At 47.5% G+C, this 26,264-nt stretch overlaps 1 protein-coding gene across 9 annotated transcripts in view; it reads right to left on the bottom strand.

Annotated features, from left to right (window-relative positions):
- The window catches only part of CTIF (cap binding complex dependent translation initiation factor), a 323,679-nt gene that overhangs the window by 44,260 nt on the left and 253,155 nt on the right, over positions 1-26,264 (bottom strand). For all 9 annotated transcript variants that reach the window (XM_032259411.1, XM_032259409.1, XM_032259415.1 and 6 more), the window contains one exon: positions 2,723-2,878. In XM_032259411.1, the coding sequence (XP_032115302.1) occupies positions 2,723-2,878 (156 nt within the window). The remainder of the gene's footprint in view (positions 1-2,722; positions 2,879-26,264) is intronic.

Raw genomic sequence — 26,264 nt, 5'->3', positions numbered from 1 at the left:
AGTGCCAGGCTAGCTGTGGCATGAACCAGCTATGTGTCCCTGGGCAGAGCACTCAGCTCACGAGTCCCTTTAAGATTAGGCATGTGCTCAGTCCCTAGGCCCCATCAGCCTAGGTGACACCTAGTCTGCCAGCTGCTGTACCTTGGGCACTTCCTCCCATCCTCTGACCTCATTGTCCTTAGTGCACTTGGCTCTCTCTCCACGCCTCGCCACCCTCCCTGCAGCTTGTGGAGAAAGCAGCATGAGCTCCCTTTGCAGATGAGGAAGCTGAAGCTCAGAGCAGGTAAATGCTCCCCAACGGGGTGCAGCCTGGCCCTAGGCATGATGTGCTAGTTTGGTACATGGGGCTCTGCCCTCTTCTTTTACAAACTGGAGAAGGCCATAGGTGATTTATTTACTCTTCAAGTTTACCATGAGCATGCATGGGTCTGTTCATCAAACTGGCCCAAAAAGTTGAATGCATCCCACGAGTGTGCGCTAGGCGTGGCTCTTTGTTCTTGCCGGCACACATCTCCTGGCACCTTCCGGATCTCACACCAGAAGGTTTGCACTACCTCAGGCGGTGTTAAAAGTGTCCCAGCAGCCAGGGCCAGCGCTCGGCCACAGCCCTGCCTCCCGCTCGGAGGAGCAGGTGACGACAACACCAGGAGGTATCCAGATCACGCAGAGTGAACGTGTTGGGGCAATTCAGGTCACTGCCCTAGAACAGCTCTGCTCCTTGTCTCGAGGTGGGTCGTCCAGGGCACAGGGCAATGCAGGCAAGGATGGGAGGACCCAAGAGGCCATGCAGGCCTGCTCCTAGCCTCCGCAAGGCTGCCTTCAAGTCTTTCCAAAGGGTGCAAAGAGCAGAGCTGCCAGCCCGCGCGGAGCTGCATTCTTTGCTCAAGACTTTTTGAGAGTGAAATAAAGTCAGAAGAGGCCATTGTCTGAATCTGTGGAACAAATCTGATTTCAAGTGCATTTGTTAAGATGTGTGTTTTGGGTACACGGAGTGGCAGAGGCTCACGGGTTTGCACAGCACCCAAGAGAGAGCTGTGTGCTCTGAGCTAGTCTGGAATAAGCATGCTATTGTTCTAAACATGGATGCTTCAGAACGCTGACAGATACACTCCCTCCCTTCTCTTAAATTGCTCTATTGTCATCTTTCTTTCAAAAACACAAAGATGCCCCTTGACCCCACAGCTCCCCTTCCCTGCTGCCATTCACAGAGAAACTTCTGGAAAGACTTGTCCACACTGCTGTCCTCACCTCTGCTGACACCCAAGGCCCATGACCTGCTTGTTGCCAAACCCAGGACACTTTTCTGTCCTGGCCCTTTGATTCTCAGGAGGTTTCTCCTTGTGTCCCTGTAGCCCCTGCAGAGGCCCGCCAGCGGTGGGAGGGGAGGGATGGCATGGGGAGGTGTGGGGCTGGGCCAGGTCCCAGTGAAGGGCCATTGCCAGGGTTCTTACACGCCCCCTCCTCTGCCCCTCCATCTACACTCTCTTCCTGCCTGCTTCCATCCAGTCCCCAGCTTTGAGTACCAGGTTCATATCAATACTCCACACAATCCTCCATCCCCTACCTCCACACGTGACCTCTTCAGGATCTCCAGACCCTTCCACCTGGCCAACCCCTGGGCAGCCCCCTGGGGACAGCTAACAGCGACTCAAGCAGAGCTGACCCCTGCTTTTCATCTCCATTCTGTTTTTCATCCAGCATCCTCCGTCTCAGAAAATGGGGCCACCAAGCTGGTAAACAGGGAGCCCATGTTCCTTCCCTCCATCTCACATCAGCCAGTCCTGCTGGGTCTAACTCAGAAATACAGCTAGAACCTAAACATGCTCTTTGCCCTCACTCTAAGGCTGTCTTCCAAGCCACCAACCACAGCCTCAGTGGCCCCACTCCCCTTCCAGCTTCCACTTTGCCCCCTTTCAATTCCCTCCCCTGACAGCAGCCGAGGGGTGGAGATAGTGAGTTACAATATCCGGCAGTGCAAGCAACCGCTGAATTCTTGCTTCTCAAAAGTTCCTTGGTCATTCTTACTTCTTTCTTTTTCAGATGAAATTTAGAGGAAAATATGTTTTTGTAGAATAAATAATCCAGTGGCAAACCAATCCAGTCCAATCCCAAGAGCGCTCATGGAGGCAACACTTATCCTAGGCCTCCCCGCTGCAGCCAGTGCTCCAGGTTGGGAATGATTGAAGCTGAGTTCATAACACTTCCTGGGGAAGGGGTGCTAGTTCCCTTTAATGTAAACCCAACAGAGAAAGACCTAGCTTCGGGGACCAGAAGCCCTGCTGTTGCACATCTCTTTGCCGAAGGATGGGTCCCTTTCTTTTTTTTTAGAGAAGGACTCTCACTGTGTCACCCAGGTTGGAGTGCAATGGTGCGATCTCGGTTCACTGCAACTTCTGCCTCCCAGGTTCAAGCGATTCTCCAGATTCAGCCTCCCAAATAGCTGGGATTACAGGTGCCCGCCACCACACCTGGCTAATTTTTGTATTTTTAGGTGAGTTGGGGTTTCACCATGTTGGCCAGGCTGGTCTGGAACTCCTGGTCTCAGGTGATCCACCTGCCTCGGCCTCACAAAGTGCTGGGATTACAGGTGTGAGCCACCACACAGCCCAGATGGGTCCCTTTCTAAGTGACCCCACCCTCACAGTTTTGCCTGGGTATCCAGATGCATTCCAGCCCCAGTGCTGTCCGGCTGTGCAGGGGGCACAGGTGGCGGGTCTCTTACCTCCCTGAGGCAGGTGTAGATGGGGCACACGAGCACGCGGAAGGGCTCGCCTGTGCTGCTGCGCATGGTGCCGAAGACCTCGCACAGGAAGGTGATAAAGCCCAGCCAGCGCTCCACGTCCTGTTGCTGCAGCTCCTCACGCACTGTGAAGTCTTTCTGTGGAGGCACGAGAGACCATGTCAGCCTCCCGGGGCTGGGGAGGGGCCCGGGTGCCACCCTGCTGTGCAGAGCACCTGTTGTCTCGGGGCTGCTCCTGGGCAGCAGGCAAACCCCAGGTTTTAAATGAGGATGGGGGTGTGTGATTGCACTCTCTGTGGCCAGGACCACCCTGACCTGTGGCCACAATACCTCTTAGCATCCTTGCCTCTGGGCGTTGCCCAGATTTGCTGCAGGTCCTTCCTTCACTGACAGCAATGTGGGTGTGGGAGGATGAGGTAGAAGGGGAGACGACACCCTCCCCAGACTGAGCACTTCACTTTCTGTGGCTAAGCCATCTTTCTTTGCTAGTCCCCAAATCATGCCTCTGTAGTGTGGGCTGGGGGTAACCCGAACACTGCCCACCCGCACATCGTCAGCAATGGCAACAGAGGCCCATGTGGGTTAGTGCCCCAGCACTGCACTACGCAGCTACAGCCCCAACCTCGAGGGGCCTAGAGGACAGTAGGAAAACTAGAAGTATTCATTCATTCATTCATTCATCCTCCTTAAAAACATTATTCTCCCATTGTGTGCCAGGCACCGCACTAGGAGCTAAGATAAGACATATTCACTCATCACTGTGATACAGAAGAATGTATAAAAAGCCAAGGAGCTGGGTTCCATGGGACAGTCACCAGGGAAGATTCTGGGGATGGGGTCATGAAGTGCCACAGTCATACCAGTGATCAACAGAAAGGTTAATACAGCTAAGGTGTGGACGTCAAGCAGGCGGCCACTGCAGGAGTCCAGGCAGGATGAAATAAAAACCTCAATGCTCTGACAGCCAAAAGTTAAGAATCTGGAGTAGCTTAAATAATATTCAGAAATACATTTCCCCTACCTCTTGTCTTTGGTTTTGGCCATACGTCTTGCTTTGACCAATATAATGAGGCAGAAGTGACGGTGTGCCAATGCTGATGTGAGGCCTTAAATATTTATGTTTGTGCTCATGTTTCTTCCATCATCCTAAGAAGACCCTCTCTGGGCTGCCCGATGGTCCCAGGGAGAAGATGAGCAACATGTGCGCCAGGGCCTTGCTTAAGTCTAGCCTAGATCAGGTGAATCCCAACCAACCTGCACACACATCATCTAAATGCATGCTGAGCGCTGTGTGCCACTGAGATTTTTTTTTTTTTTGGAGACAGAGTTTTGCTCTTGTTGCCCAGGCTGGAGTGCAATGGCATGATCTTGGTTCACTGGAACCTCCGCCTCCGGGGTTCAAGCGATTCTCCTGCCTCAGCCTCCCAAAGTGCTGGGGTTACAGGCATGAGCCACCGTGCCGAGCCTGAGATTTTTATGGTTGGTTGTTCAGCAGCAATAGCTGACAAATACAGGAGTGGCACAAGAGACATTGTGAAGGTCAACAGTACTTGCTAAGTAGTGGGTTGTAAAGGGTGATAGAAAGGGAAGACCCCAAGATGATGCCAAGATTACTGGTTTGGGTGACTGTGCCACCAGAATAGAACACACAAACACAGGGGGCAGAATGTGACCTAGACCATTCCTCCAGCCCAGTCCCTCTCACCAATGCTGACTTCAACCGAGTGTCCTCGACACCAGAATCTCAGCATCTCCAGAGATGGAAGGCCCTCTGAGAGCACTTGGTTAACATCTGTCCCTTGTGAGTGATGAAGATGCCATCTAAAGGGTGGGCCTTGGTCTCCTCAGGTGGCAGGTCAGGGCCTGGCTGAGAAGCCCTGCAAGGCCAGCCTTTGATGAGCCTAGGGCGCTGCTTATGATGACGTGAGTTACATCAGTTACAAAAAAGTATATAGTTGTGTGCATATCTATAACTATTTTAATATCTATATCTATAATATGCAAAACAATAACAGCAGCAGCTGCTATTTGTGAGCCAGACACTGAGCCAAGGCTGTTAATTATAGTATTTGATATAGTTATCATGATAGTCCTATAAGACGGGTCCTATTATTGCCCCATTTTATAGATGGAGAATCTGAGGATAGAGAAGTTGTGTGACTTGCCCGTGACTGTGAGGCAATGGCAGGGCTGGGATTCGAACTGAGGTCAACCTGCTCTGGAGACCAAACATTTTTTTCTCCTTATGTTTTTTTTTAATTTTCAAAAACTGTTATTGTGTATATTTAAGGTATACAACATGATGCAATGGGATGCGTACAGGCAGTGAAAAGGTTACTACATGAAGCAAGCAACATACCCACCATCCCGCAGCTACCCGTTTTTGTTTTGTTTTTGTTTTCTTACGGTGTTTTTAAATTGGAAAGCAGTGCATCAGAGCCCACATTCTTAGTCACTCTCCAAGTCCCCCCTTTCCACAAGGCCATTTGTCCACATTGTCCCTTGGAAATCCACCCATGCCTGCAGACCTCGTGGGCCTCGTACTGACCCCTCAGGCCTCCTGCCTCCCTACTTCTCTCTCATTGAAGTGTCCACCTGGCTATGACTGTAGGGCTTTGCTGTTTGTCTTTCATCCAGGGTGAAAAGGGACCACAAGGGACTCCAGGGACCCCGCAAGTAGTGGGTACCCAGCATCTTTGACAGCTTTCTCTCTTCTCCCTAGTCCAGAGCCTAGAGCAGGCAGCCTTCACGGGGGGTCCCGAGTGTTCAGAGTCTCTGCGAATGAATGAATGACTTTGCCTGCCATCCTGGGGCCTGCAAAGGGCCCTGTACTACTGGTCTTGAAGTCAGAAGTCTTTTGGTGGTTTCATTCTCATGAACCTTTGTTTATCTTCGTGATCTAAGCAAGAGTGGGCATTATCATTCTCATTTTAAAATGGGGAAAACTGAGGCACAAAGAGATTAAAAGACTTGACTAAGGCCACACAGTACTAGAACTTGAATGAAAACTTAAGCCCCTTCTCTGCGCTAAATGCCCTTGTCCTGGTTGTACACTGGAGTCACCTGGGGGATCTCTGAGGCAGTTGATGCTGGGACTCCACCCCAGAAAGTCTTGTGTAACTGGTCAGGGTGGGGCTGAGACACTGGTAATTTCTGACAGCTCCCCAGCTGATTCTAATGTGCAACCATGGCTGGGAACCACAACTCTAGGCCTTTATCAAATGCTAACCTGGGTGTTAAAACGGTGCCCTTCTGTCAATCCCCAGCTTTCATTTCCTCATATTCCCTAAAAATACCCATGAAGACACACATCAAAGAACAAAGTCCCACAGTAACACTGAGAAAGAAGATAACAGTTCCCCAGCAGACATCCCCCAGACACAGGAGGTAACATCATTAACTAAAGTGCTATCACCAACAAACTGTTGTTGTCCAGAGAAGCTTGGCCCCGTGACCCAGAAGACCAAAAGCAAGGGGTAGCTTGAGGCATCAGCCCCTTCCTCTGTCTGTCTCTGGCTGGTAGACAGGATCTGTCAGTGCCAGCAAAACCGTGTGCCTGTGTATTAAGGCAGCTCCATCCGCACCACCCTGACTCCAGGCCTTGGAGATTCAGGCCAGTGCAGGGACAGACTGGGTGATATGCTGTGTCCTTCGAAGGATGGCACTATCAGGCAAAGCCCTCTGGGGCAGGAAAACGCTTGGGGGCAGTGCGTATGAGGAACTGAAGTTTTAAAAAATGAATTTGCTGCGCACTGTAGCTCACGCTTGTAATCCCAGCACGTTGGGAGGCTGAGGTGGGCGGATCACAAGATCAAGAGATCAAGACCATCCTGGCCAACATGGTGAAACCCTGTCTCTACTAAAAATACAAAAATTGGCTAGGCATGGTGGTGCATGCCTGTAGTCCCAGCTACTTGGGAGGCTGAGGCAGGAGAATCACTTGAACCCAGAGGAGAGGTTGCAGTGAGCCAAGATGGCATCATTGCACTCCAGCCAGGCAACAGAGCAAGACTCCATCTCAAAAAAAAAAAAAAAAATGGATTGCATCTGATCAAAGAACTAGAGCTTGACTCAGTTTCTTCCTGATAATCCATGGCATTAAGAAGCATTCTGTTTTAGGCTAGCAAAGGTTACTAGGAGATTGGACGCCTGCTAAGTGTTGGAAACTGGATTTGAGATGAGTTCATGAAGTCACCCTCCAGCTTTAGGTCTGAGAGGGAGACTCTGCCTCAGAAGACACTGAGCTAGCCCATGGCTGATGCACACAGCAAACACAAAAGACCAGACAACACCAACCTCATTCAGGATTGAGGGAGGCGCAGAGCAACACGGCATCACACAAAAATCCTGCCTAGCAGAAGAGGGGAGCAGTATTGTGAAGACTTAAAGGAATGTCTACCTCTGAAAATGTTAATGCCAATCAACCATAGAAAAATGAAATGAAAAATTCAAGTGCATAAAGGGGGCTTGTATGTAAGGAGAACGACAATATAGATTCTATGACGTGTGAAAAGGCATTCGAAGGAAGGGATTGTGATTAGCTAAGCAACTCTCAGGCTGAAATGAAGTGTGAGACAGGCCCTGGGATAGGAGAGAGCCAATGGAAAATAGAAATCCAACAGCAAGATCAAAATGAATTGGAGGCAGTAAAGGACAAGATGGGTACTGCAGACAAAGCAATGCAGAATATGCACTTGGAAACCACCTGGAGAGCAGAATAGACAAATAGACCAGAAAGCTGAATACAAAGATAAATAGACTAGAAACAGAAAGAAAAATGACAGAGAAGATAGGCAGTGGCCATCTAGTCTGTGCATTAGAGAAGTTTTCAAAAAGAATAGCAGGATACACAGAACAAAGAGAGCAGAGAAATAAACTTTCCCTCTGAAAATAAATAATAATAAAAACGAGTTGACTCTTTAGATAAAAAAGTGTTCACAGTGTTCCGGAAGTCTCCTGCCCTGCCCCATTTTTACTTAGTGGAAGAATTTTCTTTTATTTTTGAGACGGGGTCTCACTTTGTTGCCCAGGCTGCAGTGCAGTGGCGTGATTAAGACTCACTGCGGCCTTGACCTCCTAGGCTCAAGTGATCCCTCCACCTCAGCTTCCTGAGTATCTGGGACTACAGGAATATACCACTATGCCGGCTAACTTTTAAATATTTTGTAGAGACAAGGTCTCACTATGTTGCCCCCACTGAATTTTCTTTTTTAGTTTTGCAGAAAAAGAAAAATTTAAAAACAGCTATGAAGGAACAAAAGACACAGTGTTCTTACAAAGGAACAAAAATCTGGTTGGTCTTATTTATTTGAGGTTAAAAATTCAGAGACAGGGAGGCAATGTCTTCATGAGTTTCAGGGGAAAAGAACATACCTATCTATAAGTGAAAGCAAGAGAAAGACATTTTACATAAGCAAGTGTCGAAAACAAATCACTCCTACATACTTATCTTAAAAAATTCAGTGCTGCAGTTGCTAGGACAAATAGTATGGCTGGCCGGGCGCAGTGGCTCACACGTATAATCCCAGCACTTTGGGAGGCCGAGGCAGGTGGAACACTTGAGGTCAGGAATTCGAGAACAGTCTGGCCAATATGGTGAAACCTTATCTGTACTAAAAATACAAAAAATTAGCTGGGTGTGGTGGCAGGCACCTGTAATCCAAGCTACCTGGGAGGCTGAAGCAGGAGAATCACTTGATCCTGGGAAGTGGAGGTTGCAGTGAGCTGAGATCACACCACTGCATCCCAGCCTGGGGGACAGAGTGAGACTCCATCTCAGAAAAAAAAAAAAAAAAAGTATGGCGATTCTTCAAAAATTAAAAATAGAATTACTATGTGATCCAGTAATTCCACTTCTGGGTATATATCCAGAGCAACTGAAAGCAGGATTTCAAAGAGATTTTGGTAAGTAGCATTATTGACAAGAGGTGGGAGCAACCCTGGCATCCACCCACAGATGAGAGGATCAACAATACGTGGTATACACATACAGTGGAATATTATTCAGCCTTAAAAATGACAAGAAATTCTGACATATGCTGCAACATGAATGAACCCTTGGGACATTATGCAAAGTGAAATAAGCCAGTCACAAAAAGACAGTACAGCATGATTTCACTTACGCAGGTATCTAAAGTAGTCAAACTCATACATAGATACAGGCAGAAGAATGGTGGTTGCACGGAGCTGGGGAGAGAGGGACATGGGGGTTGTTTAATAGGCAGAGAGTTTCAGTTTTGCAAGATGAAAAAGTTTGGCAGACTGGTTGCACAAGAATGTAACTATACACTATTGAGCCGTACGCTTAGAAATGATGGAAATGGTATATTTTATGTTATTTTAAAACTACAATTAAAAATAATAATAAGTGGACTAGGTGTGATGGCTCATGCCTGTAATCCTAGCCCTTTGGGAGGCTTAGGAGGGTAGATTGCCTGAACTCAGGAGTTTGAGACCAGCTTGGGCAACACGGTGAAACCCCGTCTCTACTAAAATACAAAATAAATTAGCTGTGCATGGCAATGTCCACCTGTGGCCCCAGCTACTCAGGAGGCTAAGGCGGGAGAATTGCCTGAACCTGGGAGGTGGAGGTTGTAGTGAGCTGACATCGTGCCACCGCACTCCAGCTTGGGTGACAGAGTGAGGCTCTATCTCTAAGAAAAAAATAAATAATAAATAACATGTTGTGGCCAACAAAATTTATGATTTAACTCTGAGGAAATAATGGTTTAGAAGAAACAGAAGGGAAAACTGAAACTAAAACCAGGTAGACTTATGAAGTTAAGTCAAAATAAGTCTATAATTTTGGTTATATAGTGGAATCAAAAGCCAGAAATCATCTTGCGAAGAGAAGATATTTAATTTTAAAATGTAATTTAATAAAATGTAGTCGTAGTGACTTAATAGGCCAAGATTCAATTATCAGAGACTGGTAACTACCGGTGGGCGGGGGGAGAAGACTGTGACGCACACGGCATTCCCTAATTTCGGCCGTGAGGATTCACATGTTATCACTTCTTTCTTAAGTTTGGGTATCAGAGGAAATAAAACAAAAGTATGCCTTTAAAATGCTATAAGTAAACACTAATAACCACTAGCAGAACTGAAAACAAGATATAAAACATAAATAAATGGGTAAAAATCACTGGGAAAATGAAAATAAAGTAGTAGTAAAAGGGAAGTATTTTTAAGATAACAATTATTAAATAAAATTATAAAGTTTCATATATAGATAAAAATACAATCCATAATAAAGAGATAACACAAAATCGTATAGACTTCATAGCATAGATTTGAATATACCTGAAGCTATTGAAACATAAAAAAAAAAAAAAGAAACATAAGGAAAAAAACCAGAAAGGAGGAATTGTATCAGGAAATGAAACCACTATCATTCTATGGCTGATTAAATGAATAAAAAACAAATGACTTAGGTGATTTAAATAATATAATTAATAAGAGTAAATCAAAACAAGCCTCATAGTAAGCTGTGATCTCAGTGTAAATTTCAAAACAGAAATTGTACAGGTTGCATGCTGAGTCTAAGAATTAACAATAACAGTTAAAAAATAGCCAACTCCTTGAATACTTAAAAGGTATTCTTCTAAAGAAAAATGAAATAAAGATATAGTCAAATATACAATACCTGTATTAGGTTACCCAGGAAATAACTATAAAAACTTGTGGGATGTGGCCAAAGCTATAATGAAAGGTCAATTTATAGTCTTAAGTATTTTGGCCATTGAATAATAGAAGAAAATATATCATCTAAACCAATGTTATCCAATATGGTAGCCACTAGTCACACGTGACAATATATCGAGCACTTGAAACGTGGCTATCCTGACTGATATGGGCTGGAAGTGTAAAACAGATATTACTTTTCAAAGGCTTAGTATGAAAACAAGAATGTAAAATGTCTTATATTTGAAAAATGTTAACTACCTATGAAATTTTGTATACATTGGGTTAAAGAACACATACTATAAAATTTAAAATTACACACATAGATCACATTATGCTTCTACCAGACAATGTTGATTCAAACACTTAACTCAAAAAATTAGAAAACCAACAACAGCTAAGGAAATATAAGGCCATAATACAGATAAAACCCCCAAATTAATTACTTAGGAAAGAGAGAAAGGAAATCATATATAAAATCAAGAAAGAAGAAACAGAAATAAAATTAGATATGAAAACAGATAGGAAGTAGATTAAAAAGTGTAATAAAAGTTATTTATAACTATGTTGATAATTTTGAAAAAATGAAATAGGTGATTCTTAAAAAAATAAGTATCACCAACATGTGCCAAAATAGAATGACTCAGAATAAACTAAAAAAATCATAAACTAAAATGAAAGTTATGAAAGAGTTACTTTTATAAGGAAATCCTAACCTTAAGATTTTTATAGGTAAGTTCATTCAAGCTTTCAAAAAATTAGTCACAAATAAAAAAGTCTACAGGCTAATCTTGCTAATGTGAATAGATGTATAAGTCCCAAGTGAAATACTAACAAACAGATCCATTATAAACAAGTAGATTTTTATCCTAGGAAGGCGTAGATGACTTAGTATCAGGAAATCTATAAATCTAATGTATAACTTCAATGGGCTTGATTAAAAAAAGCAGCAACACCTATGATCCTTAGAAGGGAAGAGATAAAATGATTTGATTATATATATGGAAAATATAATTTATATTTTATATAAAATATAAAGAGAAGCCTTTAATAAAGATTATCATTAACAAGAGAGTTTAGTGACTAATTATTAAGAATATTTACATACAAAATTAATATACAAAACCAACAGCTTTCTTTTATGACATAATTAACTAGTGGGATTCTAATGCACAAAGCTCATTTAATAAAGCAATAAAATACTTAAGTGTCATTATTAAGAAATATGTAAGAATTCTATAAAGAAAATTGCCAAACAAAACTGAAAGATTTAAGAGAATGTCTTCAACAAGTGAAGAAACGTATACAATTCCTTACTGGGAAGACAGCATTGTAAAGACAGTAATTCTCTTTGAAATAATTCACAAGTTTAATATCAATCTGTATTCCATAACCCAGTGTGAACTTTTTTGGGAGAAAGGGAAACGAAGACTTGAAAAAATGACCCTAAAAGTAATCTGAACGAATAGCAAGGGCAATAACTAAAAACAAAACAACATTGGAAAGAGTTTCATCACTCTTAACTTATCCTTAATAAAGCTTTATTCATTAAGAGGCTGTAGAACTGACATCCGAAATGGAGAGCTAGATCAGATAGCCTAGAAACAAATTTGGCACCTACAAAGGCTTATCACATGATCCCTCGAGGACCACAAATCAGCGGCAAAGGAAGCATTATTCACTCAAGCAACAGTGCAGGAACAGCTGTCTAAGTTTCAGGAGGAAAATAATTTAGAGTCTTACTTTATACTGGGCTCTAAAATAAATTCCAGATGGAATAAAGAGGTAAATGTTTAAAAAAGGAACAAAAATTTAAAGAAAATGAAAGAGTATTTCTCATATTTCTGGAAGGAAAGGGGCTTTCTTCACCGAGACAACAGAAGAATGCACCAAAATATTAAAAGGCAATTGATACTCTGAGAAAAATACATGCAATAAATGTGACAAAGGGCAATGGTCTTACTCTACAAACAGCGTGTTCAAATTTGTAATAAAAGTACCAAATCCCTCATGAACAAATGGGGAAAGGGTATTAAGAGGTAAATCCTATGTCAAAATGTAAATTGCTAATACATATATGAAAACAACTTAATTCAATATCAGTATAATTGAATGAATGAAACATCTTTTTCCCATCTATATTAGAAAATCTTAAAATGATAATTGTCAATCTGGTAAGGTGCAGTGAGACAGGCACTTATATACGGGCAGTGTACATTGATACGACTTTTCTGAAAACCCTTAAAATAAGTCTTAAGAGTTCTTATCATTTGATCTGGTAGTTGCATTTCTGGTAATTGTCAAAAGGAAATAATTTAAAATATTAGAAAAAATAAGCTTAATGCACATAAAAATTTAACAACCTGAGCACCAAACAATAGGGGAATGATTAAGTAAATGATGATTCATGCATCCATTAAAAATTATGTTTATGCGGTGAGGTGCAGTAGCTCACGTCTGTAATCCCAGCAGTTTGGGAGGCTAAGGTGGGCAGATCATTTGAGGCCAGGAGCTCAAAATCAGCCTGGCCAATATGGTGAAACACCATCCCTACTAAAAATACAAAAAAAATTAGCTGGGCATGGTGGCACACATCTATAATCCTAGCTACTCAGGAGGCTGAGGCAGGAGAATCACTTGAACCTAGAGACAGATGTTATAGTGAGCCGAGATCATGCCACTGTACTCCAGCCTGGGCAACAGAGTGAGCTCCGTCTCAAAAAAAAAAAAAAAAAATTATGTTTAAGAAAAGTTTGTAATAGCATGGGAAAAGTGCTTATTTAATGTTAAATGAAAAAAGCAAAACTGAAATTGCATTTACCATATAATCTCATTCATAAATACATTTTTCTTAAAAGAAAAAGGAGGAGAAATATCATGCCACAGGAGTTGTCTCTCAATAGTGGAATTATGGATGATCTTTATTCTTTACATTTTATTAATTTCTGAATTTCTCTGATTTTATGTGAATGTTCCTCTTTATAATCAGAAAAACAGCTATTTTAAAAGAAACTGGCAGGTCGTGAGCCTTTTCCTTGATTTTTTTTCATTAGGACAGTGGAATTCTTCTGGTGATCCACCAGCCAGCAGTGATTCTCATGAGAAGGGTGGGGAACTGGGGTGTGAACATGCCCGGCCCAGAGGCCACCAAAACCCAGCCTGTGTGTCTCCTCTTGACACGTGTTATAGGTTGCCAGCTTTTCCTCTGGAACAAGGAGCCCTTTCTGCCAACCGAAACAAGCCATTCCTCCAGTTCTGCCCCTAACCTCAGCCTCTTGTATCCAAAAGCAGCAAGGGGCCTCAGATTGGTGGCAGCCATTTCAAAGTCTGGTATTTGGCTCTAGGTTCTCATCTGACTGGCAAGGCTACCTCCCAACAACCCCTAGTGCCTTTCCCCAAACTTTAAGGATACCATTTAAGCCCCGTTTCCTGCCTAAAACTATTTATTGACGTACTGCTATTTCCTGCACCGGCCACATCAATAAGCCCTGAAAGCCATTCAGCGTCTCAGGTTTCTCAAGGCATTCTGGGAAATTCTTCCCACTTGGGATAACCACATGCACTCTGGCATGGTGGAGCCCAGTGGCCAAGCCAAAACCAGCTGTATACAGGCAAAGGGGAAAAACACCCCCACCCCACCCAGTGGCGCAAGCCACCCCAGGGAGATGCTGCTGGAGGGGTGGGGTGGGGGGTGGTCAAGGCACAAGGACCGTGGTGCATATATTTTTACACTTCCCGAGGGAGACGGGCAGCCCCCATCAATCCTGCAAACTCACCCTCATTTCGGGCTCCCTCTTTGAAAATGAATGACCCAGGGAAATTTGCCCATCCAAACGCTATGTCCCCAGTGACGCTGGTTTGTTTCTGTCCAGAGAGGTGGCTACTGTTGCCATCTCTCCAGTGGGGAGGAGAAAGTGCACTTTCATTTACTGCTAGCAGGAATTTTCTTTTCCTTGAGAAGCGGGGATACCCCGTGGGAGGGGCAGACCACGGGGAGCTGTGGGAGCTCAGCAGCCGAGAGTCAATCAAGGCATTCTTCTCCCGGGCAATTGGCTGAAGGGCTTAAAAAACATATTTGACAGAATTCTGTACATTGAAAAGAGGAAACTAATTTTCAAACAAAAGTTGCTTTATTTTTTATTTGGCCTCCACTTTCCTTCTTTCATGTTTCTGCTCCCACGTTCCCTCTTGAGGGAGGCCTCCCTGGCTGTCCCCTCCACTGCAGCCCCAGGACTCCTTATTCCCACTCTGCTATGCTTCCTTCCCAGCCCTGCTCACCTCCACTAGGTCTGATGTGTGTTGATGACCTGACTTTTTGCTAGAAGAGTTTCCTGAGGGCAGGAATCTTGTTTTCTGAACAATTGTCTTGTCCCCTGGAATGGGACTTGGCTCGTTGTAGGTGTTCAATGAACACGTGTGGGCTGGATGCATAAATATCCCACGGTACATGATTAGACAGCTCTTCTCTAAAAGGACAACCTGTCCAAAGGGTAGGAGGCTGCTAATCTAAGATGTAAGAGTAGAGAGTCACCATGTATGCCTGGCTCAACTTTTCCTTCATTTGTGGCTGACAGTTCGCTCTGATATTTTCTTCCCACCTTCTCTGTGCCAGTCCTGGTCCCTGCTCCAAGGCCACCTCATGACATTTGTTTCACTTTTGTGGGTAACATTTTTGCCACACAGTGATGTTTCTTGTTTCTTGGCTTATTGGAATTTTTTCCCCGTCCCAGGGTTGCTTTAAGTAAGGCCATAACATTCCGCAGAGCCGCCCTTTGGTGGTGTGGTTGGGTCACATGTGATGTTAGCGTAGCCCCGCCCCACCCCCAGTCCCCCCTCTGTCAGAATCTGCCCATGGGGATTTGCCGAGGCTAGTTGCAACCCCCCTGGCAGGCTTTCCTCCTTGGTTCTCCCCAGCAGTGAAGCCCCCTGACTCCTCTGTCTCTATCGTCCAGCCCAGGGTCTGCTGCCTGGCCCCCTGGCTAGACCCAGCCTTGGGTATTTCCTGGAAGGCTCCCGCCCACCCCACTGCAGTCATCATTATTTGGGAGGACCCCAAAACAGGAGCCTCCAGCTCAAAGACACAGTGCAGTCCTTCCTTAGCACCTGTTCTTGTCAACAGTGAAGCAGAGGGCTGGGAATTCCCAAGCCTAGGGCTGACCTGTGGCATGGAACCCAGAGATGCTGTGACACATCAGGTTACCCCTGGCCCGAGAAAGGACCCTGAATATTCCCTTCTGTCCTTCTCTGGAACTCCTGGGCTCCAGGAAACCTCAGAATCCTTACAGAAAAGGATTCAGCAATGTTAAGCCACCTCAAGTTGGTTCCTGTGACTTGGGACAAAAAGAACTCCTCAGTACAATGGGCTTCTTCTAGGTGACAAAATAATGGTCTCCTGGGCCCCAGGGAGGAGGACGGGACTGGGGCCTGGACGCTGGGGATTGGATGGTGAGGGGCAGAGTCAGATAAGTGGGCACCGAGGCTGGGTGGGCAGTGCTTCTAGCAGAGTTGGAGTCAGGACAGGAGGAGATGCAGGGAAGGGTGATCTGGTTATCACCTGTGTCCTGGGCAGCAACCCACGAGCCCTGCCTCTCACACGCCCACTCAGGGCAGCATTGTGGAAGGTCTTGGCATCAGTCTGATCGGGTCAGGGAGACCTCTTTGTCTTAAATGAGTAACATATACAATGTATCTGGTGCAAAGAAGCTGTTGAACAAGTGGCAGAGAGACCTCCTGGTAGCTGTGTCCTGAGTCATTCCATCCATCAAAGCCTGCCCCAGACCTGGCTGCCCCGACCCCTGGCAGTCTGCGTGTTCAGCCCCAGCCAAGGGGCATGTCTGCCGGAATACACTCACAGCTGGCCATCATGCCACGTCCTGGCCATAGCTGCCAGTCTTGGCTCGGCCCTGCAGGGCCCTGAGGCCTGGCCCTGGGGACTCAGCCATACCTAGACTCTGGAGCAGTGAGAATCTGACCTGCATGTCACTCTGCACTCTGGCAACAGTTTGTGGTGGCTGTACATCTTGTCTGGAGGGAGATGGGGACCATGTGGGTACTGGGCTGCAGCCTCCACCCTCGGACAAGGTTCCTTGCTCTGAGTTCTGATGCCAGCTAGACCTTGAACCACTCCCTGGGTTTGGGTGTGTCCCTTTTTAGGTGGACTTGAACCTTTCCTCAAGTATCCCTGACGCCCCTGGCCCATGACGCAGACACCCACCACCCAATGCCCAAGTCCTGGGCACTCCACTGCTTCACTCCGCTCTGCCCTTAGACACTGAGGATTCTTGGATGCCAGTAAAGAAACCATCTCAGACTAGCTGAAGAAGTGGACAGGCCTGGGCTGTCTTCCATGGGAGGTCAGCTCAAGGACACAGCCTGTCCCCAGGACTCCAACAGCAACCCAAGGGCTGGTCCTCCCCTCTCTCCTTCTCTCCCTTGTCTTGGCTTTGACTCACATGTTGACTGCTTTTTCTGCTGCCACAGACAGCGTCTCCCTTTGCCATGGCTAAGACGGCAGTCAGCAGCACCTGGTCTCTCTCATAATGGTTGCTGAGACAAAAGGAAGACAGAGCCCCCCACTCCCCAAATGTCAAATCCTCAAATCTGAGGAAAGGATTCTGATTGGCCCTGCTCATCACATGGACACCTCTCAGCCCAATCACTGCAGCTGTGGTGAGATGGGGTTCCTTGATTGAACAGAACCAGGTCATGTGGTCATTCTGCAGCTGAGGCAGGTGGGCTCAGTGACAGATCCCTGGACTACATGCAGAAACAACAGCTGCCCCCTGCAATCACAGCCTTACCTAGGACCGTCGGGTGGCTGTCACAGGTACTTGACACTCTCCTGAGCATCATGTCAAATTTCCAGTGTGCTGGTGACTGCTGCCCTTTCTATTACACCCAAAGAATGAAGAGAGAGTGATATTATGGGGATGATCTGGAATCTGCCTTAATCAATGGACATGACAATCATGCCCCAAATGCCGATCCTTTAATTATCATTAATAAAAATTTACTGGACACATTCTGTGTGACTGATGGTTTGTGACATGGTGGCTGGAAATGCTTTCTCCCTAGCAGTTGGCTCTAGACAAAGGGCACACACTGTGGCTGGGAACAGCCATCAGCCACTTCTAGCTAAATCTAGATCACTCTGGAGACATTTCCAAGTTTCCCAGGCTATGAGCACCCAGCATATTTCTATTGGCAAAATCAGGTCAGGTAGGCTCAGCTCTGCTGATCTGTAGGAGGGGACAGGGAGGCGGGGGGGATGGCGCTGGGCTGCAGCAGAGAGAAGCTGGAAAGTCAGGCTGATCCAGTGGGAATTCTGTCTCACACTTATGCAGGCGCGAAGCCTTATTCTCAGGCAAGGGAACCAGCACCTGCTGTGGCTGTGGCCTTGAAAAGCTCTCAGAAGAGGCTGGAAGTTTTCCTTTTAGCCTGAGCAGAAAGAGAAGGCTGGATCGTCTGACAGATGAGGAATACCAGTGGGATGAGCAGGAATTCCTCAAAGCAAGGTGTCACTGGACTCAGCCTCAGGGAGGACATTAGTACCACTTGCCAGGTTAAGGGGCAAGAGGGGGCTGAAGTTCCTAGGCTTGAGGGCAGCCCTCAGTGATCACACACTTAGTAGCTGGTGCCCTGGTCTCTGCTGCCTGCCTGACCTCCATGTCATGGTCTCACCATACCTCTACACAGCTCTCTGCCTTTCCAGGCACTTCTGCAGCTTTCCTGGCTCTGCCACACACACAGCTCACTGGAGGACGAGGCTCCTTGATCTGCCTATCTTCTGAGGTTGATAGGGCTGGAACCCAGGTCTCTGATTCTGGGCTTGGTGCTCTTTGGACCCCCCAAGGATCATGTTTGAAAAGGCCATCACGAAGACATGACAGCCACCCTCCCCTGCCTTGTACTTCCCTCCAGGTCCTCAGAGGAGAGGGCTGAGCTGCTGTCTCTGCAGAATTGGGATTCTCCCTGCCTGGCTGCCATCCTGCCCAGGAGAGAGGTCGAGGGCTTGGACACAGGTGTTTGCCAGGCCTTAGCCCCGGCACAGGTGGTAGGTCTTATCCATGACATGAAGCTCTCGGTGGAAACCAAGGGGCTGTGCTCACTGCAGCCTCAGCCTGAGGAGCAGGCCAACTGCAAAATAAAAGGCTGGTCAAGGCTGGCCAACTGCTGTGACTCTGTGACCCCATCTATAAAATAGAAAGTCATCATGTGACTGTCAGGCCAGTCACTGTGCCTCTGCATCCTTATCTGTAAAACGAAAGAGACCTTTGACCTGTGCCCAGGTGACAGAGTGGTACAAACAGATGTAATAACCCTTCCTAATTAGCAAAGGGTTACGGTGTCCATATTTTGCTATGTGAGAACTGGAAGCATAAGGTGGACAAATGTCCGATCCAAGGTTTCCCGTTTGAGGAACTGGGGCCAGAATTCAGCTTATCCAGCTTTTTGGAGATTCCCAGAGAGTTCTCCCAGGTTTCCACCTAGACCAGTTTCTACTAAGAAGGGTGGATCCCCAACCCCAGGCAGAAATGGAATCTGGGATCCCTGTGCTCTGGAAGCAGTTGGAAGCTGAAGAAACGACTTTTGAAACCCTACTTTCAATGAGTGGCCCAGTTACTTCTGAAATTGTCCGGAAGGCTGGCTTTAAAAATAGACGAGTATACAGGCATTATTAAACTATTTATAGAATTTGAGAAAGCCCCTTGAAATGCTCACAAAAATATTTGACCTGTAATGGGGATTCCATTGACCTGTAATGACTCGGTCTGACGCTCACATCCACCCACAACTTTGAACTTTGCCACAGATGAAGTCCTTAAAAGTCATGTTAACATTTATGTGGTGTTATCCCTCAAGGAAGTTGCAGTGGGAGTTCACGCATCTTTTATCAAGCCATATCCCAAAATGTCTACTGGACAACAGTCGAGGAATAGGCGGGGGTCAGGAGAGAGAAGGACATAAAGTCCAGGGGCCCTGGGGGAGGCCATCGCTTGCGTCTGTGAAATGGTGACCCTGGCTTGTGCATGCCTCTGGAGACCATATGGGGATAGAGACCTCCATAGAGTGAATGTTGTGCCTGTCATTTCTGCAGACGTGGACGGCAGCTGTTTGCACCAGGCTCCATCTGAACAGTGTGCCATTCTGTGTGGTCCTGCCCCACTGGACTCAGTGAGGTCTGCTCTGAGCAGTGCCACAGGGGTGGGGGTGGCCCTGAAGGATGTCTCAGGCTTTTTCCATGAGCTCTGAGATCGGGTCTGAAAACTGGATGGGCCCCTCATGTTGTTCCCCAGGAGGCCTGGGCCACCTGTGGGGATGGGTGAAGGGCAGTTGAGTGGGCAGACTCAAAGCTCCTAGATCACAGGCAGAGGCCCTCTGCCAGGTCTGTTTCCAGTGGTTGAGGACACGCCTGAGATTGAGTTTGGGAAAGCAACTCTTCCACTAAAAATACATGAAAATCACTAGTGTGTCAAGATATGCATGATGGGTTTGAACTCCAGACAGGCCTGGGCGAGGTGCCCTGATCCGACTCCCACCCAGCCCTCGGACCTGGGCAAGCCCCAGACCTTCCATTGTCTCACGTTTCTCGTCCAGAAGAGGGAAACAGGGCTAAAGTCAGTGACGATGAAAACACCTGGCGAGGGGAGCTCTTCAATAAATGCCTGCTCCTCCTGCTTCCCTGGCCTTCCCAAGACGGAGCCCACAGACATGGATGTGTGGGGGGTTATCTGTGTCAGGTGTGATGAGGTAGCCTGGCTGACCTCTTGCTCCATGGTCTCAGTACGGTGGGCACTGGAGCCAGCAAGAGGGAAGGTGCCTCTGCAGACAGGAGGGAGAACAGTAGGTAGCTACTGACCTCAGGGGACTGAGTATGGGGGAAGTGATGGGCTGGCTGGAGTGGGAGCTGATGTTCTGGCTGGCCCTTGTTTTGCCTGCATGTTTTATTTCCTTGGCCAGACTGCAGACCTCTTGGGAATCTTATTCCTCTTTTCCTCTCTCGAGTATCTGGCATAGAGTACAGCTGGGTATAAAACAGCAGTTTGGGGACTCATGCTGACCAATGTATGAATGGAGGCCATCAAGATATTTCTGATGATAGGTAGGCTGACTGTGAAATACTTGTAGAGTGGGGAAGAAAAATCTATCTTGTCACCATGCATACTGAGGTGCCCCACCTTACCCCACGGTGGTTCTCTAACCAGAGCCAGGGAACCCTTCCTCCAGCTGCTGAAAAGCTGGTGCACATGCACCTCCTTCAAGTCTCAGTCTACTTGTCTTCTCCTCCCAAAGGCCCCCCGCCTTCTCTAAGTAGGCCCTCCATGCTTGTGACGTCCCTCACCGTGTTGAGTTGGCTCTTCTGTGTGGCCCCATCATAACTGGAAATGACAAACTTGTAGGTTTATGTGTTTAGTGATTGCCTCTCCCACTTGGATTGCAAGTTCTATGAGGGCAGAGGAACTGTCTGCTTTATTCAGCAATGTACCTGCTGTGTCTGGTATTCCTGAAGCCACTGAAGGCCCTCAGTGTGCATCTGTTAACTGAATAAATGGATGGGGGGCTCCAAGGCAGTGGCAACTCCAGGGAGGAAATAATTTTGGAGCACAGAGTGAGGCAGACTTCTGGCCTCTATACTAATGGGTAAGTTCCTGGCTAGATCTGAGCTTGGTCAGAGAAGGCATGAAAATGAAATCACTCTGGCTTTGGGCTACTACAGAAGTTTCCTAGGAGAAAGAGGGGCTTCTAGGATGGGAAATTCATTCTGTCCTTATTCAGGTATCCATTCATGTTAAGGTGGATAGAAGAGAGGACTGAGTCCTCACCAACATGGGATCCAACAGGACCCAAGAGAGAACAGGAGCACTAAGATCCAAACTGCTCTAGTGAAAGAGCAGAAATCCATCATCTGGGGGCTTTTTGACCTTGGGCAAATTATTTACCCCACTGGGCCTCAGTTTGGGCATCTATAAAATGGGGCTGATTCTACTTGTCCTGTCAAGCCCATAAGTTGTTGTGAAGACTGAACGAGGCAAGAGATATAAAATCCCCTTGTGAACTGAGAGTATTCTACAGAACTGTGTGGTTTGTCTTCATGGCCAGAAACCATAACTTGCTTAGCATCCCCTAAAAATCTGGCCTGGTCCCGGCCCTGCAGAGCTCAGGAAGACTTTCTGAACCACTCCACGTGACCCGAGGCTGCTGGCTGGTACCGTTTACCTTCTCCTCTCACAGCCCTGCTGACCCAGCCACCTCCTGTCAAGTCATGTGCTGGCGGCAGCGAGAGGAGGCTCCATCCGCCTCAGGATTAGAGCAGCCTTGCCTCATCTTGGCACTACTGACATTTTCGGTCGGCTCATTGGTTCTTGGGGGGGTACTGTCCTATGCACCGTAGGCCTCTACCCACTCAATGCCACCAGAAGCCTCTACCCTCACCTCCGGTTGTGAAAAATCCAAATAATGTTGCCACGTGTCTGCCGGGGGCAAAATCACTCCTGGTTGAGACCACTGCTGAGAGCGACAATGGTGCCCACTGCTCCCACCCACGGGACAACTTCTCAGGACACAGCAAGATCCAGAGGTACCTGAGAAACATTGGGAAGCGCATCCAGAGAGGGGGCTATAACATAAGGCCTGTGGGTGGGGATGCACCCCGACACTGCCTTTAAAAACCTATAGGCTGCACAGGACACACGCCAGCATGCCACACAGCTACCTCATGGGACTCGGAACTCAGCACTGTGCTAACTTCACACATACTCAGTAGTCAGTGCAGACGACCTGCCCCCTGCACTGAACCTGCAGACTGCAAGCACTTTCCCACTTGCAGAGGACAGATAGGGAAGCAGGGTTTTCAAAAAAGCATGAGCCCTTACGTGTGATGAGCTCAAAACCCGAGAGGGTTACATCAAGCCCGGGCTCTGGGACTGACAGCTCCGGGCTTTGGTTCTGATGGCAGCACCATAAGCAAATTCCCTCCCAGGAGTCTGACTGTGTCTTTAAATGTTAATGGCTTAGCATGCTTAACACTTATTTGAGGGTTCCTTGGACAACAGATAATTCAACTGCGCTTACCAGATGACGTTAACAAATACCTCCCACGCCAGTGTCCCCAGATAAAAATAACACCAGCTCCCTCACAGGTCTGCGGAAGGAAAGGACAGGAAGCTGGAACTATCAGTCCTGTCTGGCACCTCCTCACCCGCCTGCTTGCCCCTGGTGGCACTGGCTCTGCTGTGGGCAGAGGAAGTGCTACCCAGGTGATAAGAGATGCTCTCACTGTGGTCAGAGGAGCAGAAAGGCCTGGCAGGGTCTCTTTCCACCTGCTACTGGCTTTGTCCGCCACCAAGGGCTCTGCTTCCTCGGCAAACATCCAAGGAGAGTGCAGAGTACCAAGAGAGCTTGGGCAAGTCATTCGGCCTTGCTGAGCCACATCTAGAGAATGGGTTAGTAAGATGCTCCCTGCTACCTCACACAGGTACTATGAGATCTAAATGACTGATTCTTGCTTTACAGGGAGAAACCCAGGGAGGCCTAAAAGTGCAGACCTCATTGGATGGATCTGAGGAACATGTGGAAGGGCCCTCTCCGCCTTGAAGCATCCTCCCACCTCAGAATTCCACAGTGCCTGAGGTCACCCCACTAATACCACACCATGAGGATAAGGCTCTGTCTCCCCAGCAAATTCCCAGTCAACTCACAAGGTAAAACATCAACTATAATTCATGCCAGCACAGTTCAAGGGATCAGAACTCAGAAACTTGGCCTTTTTTTTTTTTTGAGAAGGAGTCTCGCTCTGTCACCCAGGCTGGAGGGCTGTGGCACGATCTTGGGTCACTGCAACCTCCGCCCACTGGGCTCAAGCCATTCTCATGCTTTAGCTTCCCAGGTAGCTGGCATTACAGGTGCACACCGCCATGACCAGCTAATTTTTGTATTTTTAGTAGAGACGAGGTTTCTCCATGTTGGCCAGGCTGGTCTTGAACTCCTGGCCTCAAGTGATCTGCCCACCTCAGCCTACCAAAGTGCTGGGATTACAGGTACCCAGCCAGAAACTTGCCCTTTTATGAGAAAAACAGGACTGAGACAAATTGGGTTTGAAGGGAGAAAAATTAGGGATAGTCTAGATATTCCTTACAGGGTGGTGCTCTGGGAAATTATCTCCAGGGTGGCTGATCACAGGAGACCTCGGAGTCCACAGGGGGCTCTGACAAGTCCGTTGGAGACCTGGGCGGAGGGAGGCCATTGCTGCAGATGACTGACATGGCCTTTTTGCTCTGGGCTGGGTACCTCCGATTCCGGCTGCCAGAAAAAAGACCTGAGCTCTGTCAAGGATGGAAGCTGCAGGTCTCCAACCCAGATTCACTAAGCAGTGCAGACAGGGGAAACAATTCCCTCCACACAAGTCCCTCGCATCAGCTACTCGAGGGATTTCGGTAGGAGTGCACTGACAAGCATCCCAGAAACTGTGAGTATGTGAAAGAGGCAAGAGTGTTCTAAGTCCTTCTCCCCTGGGCAGCCGTGGGCTGGCTTTGCCTGTCCCAAGTCCTTCTCCATTTGGGTGGCTGTGGGTTTGAGTGTGGAGGCAGGTATCATGGGATGGCAGAAGTTCACATGGTCACTTCTTTGTTGTTATGTCCATGTTGAGAAACTGCTTTCTGTTCTCACCACCTCCAGCTCGCTCCCTCTGTCTGTACACAGGCCCTCACTGATCCATAAACATGCAGAATGATGGCCACATTAGCCAACTTCAAAACCGGGCATTTGGGCTGGGCGCGGTGACTCACGCCTGGAATCCCAGCACTTTGGGAGGCCGAGGTAGGCAGATCACAAGGTCAGGAGTTCGAGACGAGTCTGGCCAACATGGTGAAATCCCATCTCTACTAAAAATACAAAAATTATCTGGGCGTGGTGGCATGCACCTGTAGTCCCAGCTACTCGGGAGGTTGAGACAGGAGAATTGTTGCAACAACCCAGGAGACGGATGTTGCAGTGAAATGAGATCACACCACTGCATTCTAGCCTAGGCGACGGAGCGAGACTCTGTCTGAAAAAAAAAAAAAAATCAACCACCCCCAAACTGGGCATGCAGGGGTTGCTTCTCTTCTCTGTCCTGAGCTATAGTTCTAGTAACTTCCAGCACAGGAAAGATGGTCCCTGGCTGAGAGCTGTGGGCCCCAGGCGGCTCAGCTTTCCCAGGGTGTGGATGGTGAAGACTTGTGTTGGGAAAAAATCCCCCCAAAACAAAAAAACCCTGTTTTCTATAAACATTAAACTCTTACCCCTCAAGGGAGAGGGTTTCTCCTAATGGTCTGAAATTCTTCCCAGCACAGCATTCTTAGTCATCAGGCTGGTAACAAAAGAGAAAGTGTACTCAAGTGCTAAACTTCATTCTGGGGAGCCAGAGGGAGGACTAGTTATATTTCTAGGTCAAAAAGCTCCTGGGGAAAATAGGACCACCCACCCATCTGAAAGAGCCCAGGATACAGGCACCTCTTTGCAAAGCATTTTAAGAAACCCAAATAAGATGCAACCAAGAAGTGACCTTTTTCCCCAGTGGGTGTCTTCATTCAATGGAAGCACTCAGTGCAGGCTTCCTTTTATCTGGGACTCCCTTAAAATACTCCTGGTTAGATAAGAAGGTGAAGTACAGGCTTGTCTGTAATCCCAGCACTTTGGGAGGCCGAGGCAGGTGGATCATAAGGCCATGAGTTCGAGACCAGTCTGGCCAACATGGTGAAACCTTGTCTCTACTAAAAACACAAAAATTAGCCGGGCAAAGTGGCACACACCTGTAGTCCCAACTACATGTACAGGCCCATGAGACGGCCCATTTTTCAAAAAATGCATTATCAGAACCTCAAGAACTTGTGATCTTGGAGAAATCAGGTTGGGGGAGAGGCTAAGGCCCACCAGCAGGGTGCAGGGCGCTCTGGAGGGTCTCGGGAGCAGGAGGAGAATGGCAGTTATGGGGTCTCGGGACGATGGCCTCTGTGCTCTGATGAGCCTCTCTCTGGCAAATATGTCATGGTTTGACACAGTATCCTTCAAGTCAAAGGTAAGCTTGGCCAGGAGTAACGCCAGCTGCTTACAAAAGATGGCTTATTCCTAAGGTGAAGGTGACGTCTATTAACAGGAAGCTAATGCAAAACTAACCACTTAGGATTACCATGTTCTGTCAGGGATCCTCACACAGGACTTGTGACAGCTAATTTGGAGCCTACAGCCATCCATCTTTCCATCTACTTACCCACCCGTGACCCATCTAGCCACGCATCTGCCTCCCGCTCACCCACGCATCCCTCCCTCCACAGATGCTCACGGGCCTCCTCTCCGCCAGGGGCTGACTCGAATGTGATAATACACACAAAGGGCCTGGGGGAAGGAAGAGCCTAAGCTGCCTTCTGAGATCTGCTGAACAATCAGGTAAACCTCCAGAGTTCCCACACGCTTGAGTCCGACAGGCATCGCCAGAGGGCATCTGCTTCGATCCCACTGCCTTCAGTCATCTGGGTGGTCTGCAAAGCTGCCCTATTTTTAAAGCTATTCTGGGAAGAATGTCCCCAAACTTCCCTCTGCTTCCAAGTTTCCCTTCTACCCCCAACGTCAGGCAGTTGGCGACTGAAAGGTCAATCCCCCCACTCAGCCAGAGCCACTCTATCTGTGGAGAACCAGCCACAGCCCAGCTACCCCTCGCCGAGCCCCAAGACCCTTTGCCTACCCTGGGGAGGCCGGTTTGCTGTGTGGAAGTTTAGCTGAGGGCCTTAGCTCTCGAGTTGCAGGTGGCCCTTAGATCTGGCTTCTCCACCATCCTGTCTTTCCAGCACTGCTGTGCAGAACCCTC

This window comes from Sapajus apella, unplaced genomic scaffold (genome assembly GCF_009761245.1).
Source record: "Sapajus apella isolate SASKATOON/1434 unplaced genomic scaffold, GSC_monkey_1.0 scaffold109, whole genome shotgun sequence".
Classification (NCBI taxonomy): domain Eukaryota; kingdom Metazoa; phylum Chordata; class Mammalia; order Primates; family Cebidae; genus Sapajus; species Sapajus apella.
Note: the sequence above shows the minus strand (reverse complement) of the source record. Positions and strands in the feature narration are given on the sequence as shown.